The 10060-nt window shown below is 27.8% G+C and overlaps 1 protein-coding gene across 4 annotated transcripts in view; it reads right to left on the bottom strand.

Moving 5' to 3' along the window:
* Positions 1-1813: 1813 nt before the first annotated feature.
* dia (diaphanous related formin 1) overlaps positions 1814-10060 on the bottom strand; it is a 134139-nt gene continuing 125892 nt past the window's right edge. For all 4 annotated transcript variants that reach the window (XM_075363695.1, XM_075363697.1, XM_075363696.1 and 1 more), the window contains one exon: positions 1814-9362. In XM_075363695.1, the coding sequence (XP_075219810.1) occupies positions 9341-9362 (22 nt within the window). In that variant the 3' untranslated portion in view covers positions 1814-9340. The remainder of the gene's footprint in view (positions 9363-10060) is intronic.

The raw sequence follows: 10060 nt of genomic DNA, 5'->3' as shown, positions 1-10060 counted from the left end.
TCAAAGAAACAATTTTCAAAATCTATTTCATTTAAGTGGTTCTTGCATGCTGTAGTATCATATGTAGTCTACATCTCAGCTGAAATTAAATAGAGGAGTGCCCAGGGAGCATGGCTGTATATTACAGAAACCAAACAACATATGTGGAGAAAGGCTCATGATATAGTTATCCAAAACTAATAACATATTACTAGTACAATCATAGAATATCAATAATCAGAATGATTATCTCGTTATTTTATTTTTTGTAGTTTTTTTATTTATTAAAAATAAAATATATTTTTAAGAAATGAAAAATTAAAGATTATTATAAATATAGCTTATTTTCTTTCAGAAGTATGAGTAAAACAATGATTCTGATGCATGAATATGTGCAATCATACAAAACCGTCAAAGTATAAATTATTTGTAACACTTACAGTAAAACTTTATACTATATTTATATTACTAGTTCTGTAACATATGAGAAACAGATTAATGTCTAGTCTTTTTTTAATATAGTCTATTTACATATGCAAATTATAATATCTGACTTTTCTTCTAATTTTGTTAGTATGAGAAATAAATTATGAATAGTTTTATTCCATTTAATGTTAACTAACAATTCACATAACATATTTAAATAACCTTTGTAATACCTACCAACACTGCAATAAAAGCGATAGCTAATTTATGAAAACCTGGGGAAACTAAATACAATATGAAAAAAAATTTAACTTTGCACATAATAAAATTTTGTGTGGAAAAGCAATTTGGTATTCCTACAAGTTCAACTGAAAGAATAACAAATTGCTATATAGTGGCTGAAAAAGAATTCATCAGATATGAAATGGAACTAATGTGAATGAGTCTAAATTTATACTCACAAGTAGTTCAAACTTTCTAAAATGTACAAATTTAAGTAACTGCACATGTTTATAAATTAAATTTCAACATAACTGAATATTTTTAAAGTCAAAACTACTTAGTATATGTTATATTACAGTAATAATGGAAGTAAATTAACAATTACCTACATTTTGATTAATTTAAAAACATGAATAAATAAGCACACCTAATTTTTTATACTGTAATTTAACAATTATCAAAAAATGAAGTACTATGGTTCATCACAATATTTAAGTAGCATAGACCTTAATTATTTTCATAAACTGCAGTACATGCACTGTTAGAAAATGATAAAATATGGGACAACACAATGTTTTCAGAAACATATGTATGTGTAAGGAAATTAGAAAACAAACATCTGTTACACTTTAATAGCTATGGAACTTTAGCCTAGGTGCAGGCTGTAATCTCTTAATCTTGGGTTAGTTTACTGGGAAAACAGTAAATTAAGCCAATTTTCAAAGGGACTTGAATTCTCTCTCTGGATCAATTGACCTCTCCCTCTATCTTTGTCCCTTTTATATCCTTAATCCCTGTGGGTCAGTCACCACTTGATTGCAAGTCTGGAAAGACAGTTACCACTGAATCAACTGATTCCTTATTTCAGCTAAGGAGCTGAGCTTGATGAGAGGCAGCCTACTTGAGGATTTGTGCGGAAATTATGCTTTCTACCCTGTGGGTTTTAAAATAAGTCCGACTGTAGCTGAAGTGACTACTGGTAAAATTTAGATTCCTCTTCCTTTATACTTCTGAGACCATAATCTAATCTGAACTTGGTTATGTGTAATACTCGTAGCAACGAGAAATACTGGTTGGTATGGTCATTATGGAAGTATATAAATGCGTAGAACGATTCAACATCTTTATGTTATATTTGTGTTTAGAGATGCTTAGTAAAATAATGCATATAGTTACACATTATAAAAATGTTTTCTCACTTTTATTTATTTATAACTCATTAATATCAAATAATGAAGTACAACATTAAAGACAGGTTTGTTTACAACAGGATAGTTTCTACAATGAATGAAGCATAACATGGACAGACACAAACAAGCTCTTTTAAACTAAACTGCATGATGAAGATATGTTTTTCAGAAATAATAAAAAAGTTAATAAAATAATTTTAAACTTTATACTCCCATCACATTTATCACACTAACTTTTTTATGACAATTTAATTGCTGATCACCATAAAATTTATGCTTCTATCTATATGATGATTACTCCTAATACTTGCATACAGGAAATTTAACGTGAGAAACTTTATAATATTTAATATAGTACACAAAGAAAGTTTGAACATTAAGCTCAAGACCTAGTAAAATTGTAGTTATTTATTTATATTACTTATTAGAGGCTTACCAAAGAGCCTCGTAATATCAGAGTTACTTATTAGAGGCTTAATAAAGGTCATCTCATCTAAAAACAATGCTATAAAACATGTTAAAAACAAAACAAATATTAAAAGATCCTTTTTTATTTTGTGAAACTTTCTATCATTTACTAAAAAAAGACAAGCAAGCAAATAAAACTAAATAAGAAATTAAACAATTTATTCAAAGATTATATTTTTCATTTTTTTTATAAATAAATGTCAATTTTTGTGCAAAACAAGCAACTTTGACTCAACCAAATAGTACAATCATAACAAAACAATTTATAAAATAATAAATTGGCCAGTTTTGAAAAAATAAATAAAAAATATTTCTATTACAAAGTATTATATTTTGGTATGTTACTCCTAACTATTTTATTGTCTACAGTAGAAATTATTATTTTTCACTGATTTTTTTTTTTATAGAAAAAAATAGAAAATTCTAAAAAAAGATTTCTTAACATCTAAAATACATTAATACTAGTGTCAAATTATCATTATTTTTTAATAAGAATCTTATATTGGTCAACTGATTTATGTTTTGTAACTTTTCAGTCATACTAGCTAAATCAGAATAAATTTTTTTTAGAAATAAAATTATATACTTTTTAATGCTGAATAATGATAAAAATAACATTTCATATTTTTTGTATAACAATCATCGACAAAAATGTATGTAGCTTTAAAAAAAAACAAAAAACATTACACTTATCTTTGTAAACTAGCAATCACAAACAAAAGTTTAAATTCCAGATTAAGAAAAAGAGATAATGCCTTTATTCCCTATACTACCAACATCTGATCTGGGAGAAATTACAAAAAAAAAATTAACCAAAAGATGGCAACATCCAATTTGACAAATGTCTAGAAAATCTGCTATATTTTTAATTTACAAAATATTCAATCCTTTTTTACTATTATACATAAATAATATTTTTTTTATATTATATTTTATTTTTTGCCTGTTAAAAAATACAAAAAACTTATCAAATCTCATCTATTATAACATTTTTATAGCTCATATAGTAAATGCATATAAAATTAGTTGAAAGATGGTATTTGAGGGAACTTTTATTAGAAATATTGCAACATTAAAAAGTTAACCAGCAAGGGGTCAGATGGAGTGATGTAAATATTTTTAAAGGGCCATCACGCTTCTTCAGCTTAGGATCGTTCAATTAACTTTTCATGTAAGGATGGTAAAAATTACACCCAATTAATAACTCAATAATAGAAAATGTAATTACTAAAAATGTTATGTACATCTGTAACACCTACTTTATTTAACATTGCATAATTAGATGATAATAATTAGTCTGATAATTTGTTGCCAGGCCTTAATAAAGTTTTCCCATTGTTAATATAAGTGCATAATATAATGTTAGAGCACTAATGTATCTGTATTTGATTATTCTTCATAGTTCATGTAAATTTTATTAAATTAAATTAAACTAATTTTTCTATCTGTATACTAACTAAAAAATATATATTCTTTTGTTTTTAACTTATTTATTAAAAATAAGAATGCAAATACTAAAAAATATTCTTGAATTTTAACAATATAAGAACAGGCAGATGAACATTTTTTTATTAAATAACTAGCAGGTCTAGCCAGGGGCTCCATCCCCTGGACCCCACCGTGTTTATTGGTTGTGAGAATAATACAAATAACAATTAAAGCCTGTTCAGTTTGTAAAAACTATCAGTGTATTAACAAACTTCTTCAGAGCAACAATTTGATCAGGACAGGACTCAAAACTTTGAGCAACCTGAAGTATGTAGGTTTCATTAAAAAAGTATTTGCACGGTTCTTAGTGCTACCTGACAAACACCACAAGGAGCTGATCGAACTTCCTTTCTCATTTTTTTGTTAATTTTTTTTACTTTATGGTTTTCATAAAGTAACCACAGGCAGCTGCAGCCAGTCATGACAAACAGTAACAGTGGCTGTGTCAGTTGAGCTGCTGTGCCACACACTGCATCTTTAAATAAAAACATACCTTTAAAGTTATTTTTTTCGATAGCCAAATGAAATATTGAAAAAGTCTACAGAGACCTTTTTTCTAGAACATTTAATTTCAAAAGTGGGCTTCAAATTTGATTTAACCAACAGTTTAACAATGTTTAAGTTGAATACGTGGAAGAAACTTAATCCAGTTGTTACTGCAAGCTATTGCAGTAACAATTTCAAAATGGCCACCATCTTGAAACAGTGAAACATTTCATTATGGCAATAGTCCTGTTTTTTCTAAATATAAAAATTATATTTATGTAAAGTTTAATTTCAATCAGTTAAGCAGTTTTTGTGTGAGAGAGTAACAGACTCGGACACCACTATATATATATATATATATATATATGTGTGTGTGTGTGTGTGTGTGTGTGTATATATATTAGCACATATTTTTATTTATATATTTATTTTTTATATCCAAATTTTAAACATTTCAATTTATTTAATCTCTTTTTGCATTTTATTTATAGTTTTTAGATTTTAATATTTTTATTTTGACAAACAAAGGAAACATAGGAAGGAACAATTAGGCTCTTTATATTTAACTTCTCTATCCCATCTATATTATCTGTATCGTCACAGTCTGATGACCAAGATTCATTCGAGTTACATCACTGCTCCAATGAAAATGATGATTTCACTATCATTTTGTCGCAATTGTAAACTATTGATTTGTAGGTCAGCATAATAATTCTTTTCTGTTTTTAAGGTTTATTTGCAACACAGCTTTCAATATTCAGCTGGCAGTTCAAAAACTTTTCTCAGCTACTTCTTTTATCATATTTGCCGACATTTTCTTCCACAATTTGATATTTTATTTTCCTGTGCAACAAATTGGCTCAATCAGGGTAGTACGATGGCAATCTTAATATGTTTGAATGTAATTCTCCGGTATTTTTCATTTCAGACATATAATGTCTGAACATATAATGTCTAATTGGCACAGTTCTGTTTTTAACACATCTGCTGAGAACAGAATAATTCTGTGGTTTGGTGATTTTAAGTTGTTTTCTACAATTTGAGTTCAATGCCTTGTACAATTTTACGTAATGATAAAAACAAGTGTTGTCAATCACCAAAATTGAATGAGGTGGATGTCTTGTATTTGTCTAAATTTGTTTTCAGTAATTTATTGTAGTTTTCAGAGTTAATGTTTTTTCTGGTATTTACCTTGCTTCTGCCTTGATTTAAAACTCAAAAGTGCATTTGGAATTTTAGGTCTTATTTCAAAAGTGGACACATTTCTAAATTGCTATAATCATAGTAAAAAATAAGTACTACTTATATTCAATGTTGTGAAGGCCAAAACAAGGTGATATCCTACAAAATTTGATCAAACGGATCCCTGTCGATGTTTTATTGATACCACATGAATTTGCATAAATAGGTGTCAAGTGTAGATCTCAATGTACCATACTTCTTGTGATTCTGTCTTTTTACTACTCCCCATAAACTCTCTACTGTGTTTGCATGCACAGGTAATTGGATCTCTATAGTTAACTGAGTGATTAATAGATTATTGTGTAAAATTGCAAACTTGTAGATTAGGTACATCATCGTAACTCCACCAATAATCATAAATTATATTCTAATACACTCCTTTAACCAACACTTAATAACATATCTTTCATTCGATCAGGAATCACATGTGAAAAATTTTTTGTTTCTCAGAAAATTCTTGCAAATACTCACTGCTGAGGGTAAACCCTCAGCAATGCATTTTCACCTTGAAAAAAAAATTCATTTATTTCCAAGTTTAGACCATTCCTGCCTATCATTACTGGATAACAGAGTAACATCTCTGCCCACACTTCCCTTACAAAATGTTTCCAGTCAGTTACAGCAGCATAACCACACATAATTCTTTGTTACAAAACTTCAAATTGGTATATTCCCTACTCCACGCATACAGGATATAAACAACAACTTCCAATTTCAGCTTGCTGGACTGCAGCCACATACTGCTCCTTAAAGTAGCATTATTGGGGACAACTTGCCTTTGCACAACACCACTTATCTTTCCTGTTATTTAACAAAAGAGAGATTTCATAGACTCTGTAAGCAAACTCTAGAATTATGTAAAATCCCTTTGGCTAGTAAAAACAAACATGTTGTTTATCTGGCATCTAACGGATTAAGTCAATCAAACCTATTTAATAACAAATAGAGGCAAGTACAGCAAACACACACAGTACACAATTGAAATAATTAACTGCACCAACTACTACATAGTCAGCGATACAACTATAAGATAAGACAGGTTGAAACATAATACTACAACAGCGGATAAGATAAACATTAACAGTTTAATATTATATATTATTACTTAATCTCTAAATAAATTACATAACAATATTAGTAATTCAGAGAATGAAAATTAAGCAATGTGTCAACTTTTGAAATAAGACCTGAAATTTCTTCCGCAACACTACTGGTGTGCACATAATCAGATTCAATCCTTTGTGTATGAGTTTTTTATAGCCATTAATAGTCATTGCTCAACCATAAGGTTTTAATTGTATTGAGTGATTGTATGCCTTACCTAAAAAAAAATAAATGGTCTTCCTTTCAGTATGTAAATGTCAATTTGATTTAAATAATTTACTCATTTTAAAAACATATAGCGTGTTTTTCTACCAAAAGTTTCCTATTATTTTAGTCTTTCCTTCTAGAATTTTTTGTAAAGTTTTGTGCATGGAATTTTTCTGCAAATCTGAATTTTCAGTTTTTTGAGCCAGTAATAGCTCTGTTAATGTCGGCAATTTTTTAATGCATAAGAAAACTGTAAATAATAGTTTTTCTTAATGCAAATCCTTGAAAGTTATCAACTTCTTTATTCTTTTAAGAAATTTTCCAGGTGTATTGACATTTTCATTTTCTTTCAGTTAAAATTTTTAATATTATATGAGCAGAATGCCACAAAGAACAGCTAAGCAAGCTGAGTTTCTGAACATAACATTATTGGGGTTTCTTCAGTTATTTTATTATAAATGTTCATTATTGCACATTTGTTTTGACTATTAAAAGCCACTTCTTGTTAAATCTTGGCTGCAACATTGTAAAGGTAATCATGAATGAGAAGGTAGTAATAAAAAAATAACTACTAGTGATGAGCATTGAAAAATACTATTTATAAAACATAGAAACTAAGATCACAAAATTAGCAACATGAATTAGCAACATGAATTCAACATGGCTTCTTGCTACCTACAACATTCTGTCGCGGTATACATCTTCTTTACTATACTATTAGTGTTATAATTACTTCGGACCCCCCCCCCCCCCCAAGGAAGAACTAATGCACATATATGTGTTTACACATTATAAACTTTGACCAGTAACAACAAATAAAAAATAAATATACATGTCTTGTTAATACAATGATCAATATACATAAAAGTAAACAAAAAAGTGGTTTTATTTTGAGTCACTATGGGATCCCCTCCTCAAGCTAATAATCGCAACCCTCCCAGAGGGGAGCTGCAAGCTACACTTTGGTAACTGCTAATGTAATGAAACTGGCCAGTCAAGGCTTGCTTTGCTTGCCCTTTCCATCTAGCCATCTGGACCCTCGCTGTATTTGTTACCCTCATGGTTGTAAGAATAATACTGTGATAAATAACAACTAAAGGCTGAAAAGCTCTTTTTCCTCTGTTTCCCTTGTTCTTGACAAAGAAGCTCTGACTCCTGCTGTAAGATGAACATATCCCTTTTTTCCCTTTCAATTACCCTAGAATACCCAGTATCTCAGGAAGGGGGTCATCAAGGAAGAGAGCTGAAAATCGGAAATGTTAAAAAACACATAGTCTATTATTTTTGTCGAAAAATTAATTAAAAAATGCTATTAGGTCATCATTGAAGAGGAACAATTCACAACTTCATCCGCAAGAGGGCAAGTTTTCCCGGAATAACATGAATGTATCCTGGAAATTTGAAAGCAATCAGTCAGTTGGTTCTCACATGATGCTTTTGCAAACAGACAGAACCGCCACAAAATTTCATTTATATATTAAATAAAAATATTGTCAATTTTAAATTTACAATTGTATTACAGTTATTAAGACCTACTCGATTACTTTAATCCATAAAATAACAAAAACATGTTTTATCTCCTGAATTTGAAGATTTCTATTAAGAGTGAATTTTGAAATACCATATTTCTACACAACCAATCACAGGTTAATAAAATGAAGAAAAACAAACTGCTGAATAAACATAAGAATCATTTGTGAATAAACTGAAATAATACAGTCATTTCGCTGAATACTGATTAATTCACATGACTAATAAATTTTTTCAATTATTTTTTTCTTAATTTACAAAATAAATAAATTAACAATTAATTTCACTGTTAAATACATTAATTTAATTTTAATCAAAGAAAAGAATCTGTTAAAGTTACATTAAATAAAGCTTTCAAAAACAGAAATGAATTTTGAGCATTAAAAAAATTCTTTTTTTCATTTTACATCACCATTTAAAACAATGTAATTTTGATAAACATTATTTATGTTTAATTTTTAAGAAATAATTATAGAAACAATTAGAAATAAAACTAAATAATACATAGAGTAAATTTATAAATAATAATAACAATATAATACTTCTTCTCCTAATATATACAAAAATATTAACATTATGATTTTTATAATACATTATATATTACAGAAATCATTTTATAACACAGTAAGATTTTAATAAAAATATTTCATTTTATATTAAAAAAAAAACAAAAAAAACATTATCTAAACTTTTTACATAAACATATAAATATTTTAAATATATTGTACTTTTTCACTAAAATTTAATTATGCACATATACACATACATAGTATTCATATAAATTATATATTTATATTAAAAAAATTATTATACACATTAAACAATTCAATTTAAAACTTTCAATTTGAAATAAATACTAATCATTGTAAGTTCAACTTAACAATAAAAAATGACAAAGCATTTTTTAAAAATATTTCATACTGTTTAAACTTCACATTATTTGATTTGGCACTGGACCTGAAGTAACTGGAAAACCGAAATAAATATCTTCATATTAACTATGCAGAACCAATCAATTCACTGAAAAAAAAAAAAAAACTCTGATTGTAATAAAATGCTCATTTTGTAAATTTATATACATTATAAATTTATCAAATGGAAATTGAATTTAAAAAGAATACTTGAAAATGAACAGTAAAAAAATAAATATTTATTAAATCGGTGTTCAAAAAGTAAACATGTATATCATCAAGGTGATGAGATTATATAACTTACAATGACCATTTTAAATTGCATTATGTTAAGGTGAAAACCTCAAATATGTTACACTACAGGGACTTTAAATATATGAGAAAATTTTCCTGCAAAAAAAAAGAAAGAAATTGGGCTTGCAATCAGGCAAATGGATTCCAACAAGTCAGTAATTTTCTTACAGAGGAAATGTGGTTCAACATTCAGTAATCATGAAAAGCAAGTGTGTTATTAAAATTGTTTGCAAACTTTTCTAGTGGACAATAATTATATGTTAGACTGGTTGCTCTTAGACAACCTTGTCTAACGTTGTTATTTCATTTATCAGCTTATACAAATGCACAAAACACTATTAAGAAACCCATGTGACATATATGAAAAGGCTTTATGTGACTAATTGGAATAAATATATATAGAGCTACATCCAGGAGAAAACCGAGACCCCAATTCTTTTCAAAACAATAAGTGCTTATCATTATTGTAAACTTATTTTGTAACTGTTCACTTGTGAGCTTACTTGAAGAAAT

This window comes from Lycorma delicatula, chromosome 4 (genome assembly GCF_047948215.1).
Source record: "Lycorma delicatula isolate Av1 chromosome 4, ASM4794821v1, whole genome shotgun sequence".
Lineage (NCBI taxonomy): Eukaryota > Metazoa > Arthropoda > Insecta > Hemiptera > Fulgoridae > Lycorma > Lycorma delicatula.
The sequence above is the reverse complement of the archived record's forward strand: the minus strand, read 5'-3'. Positions and strand labels throughout refer to the sequence as shown.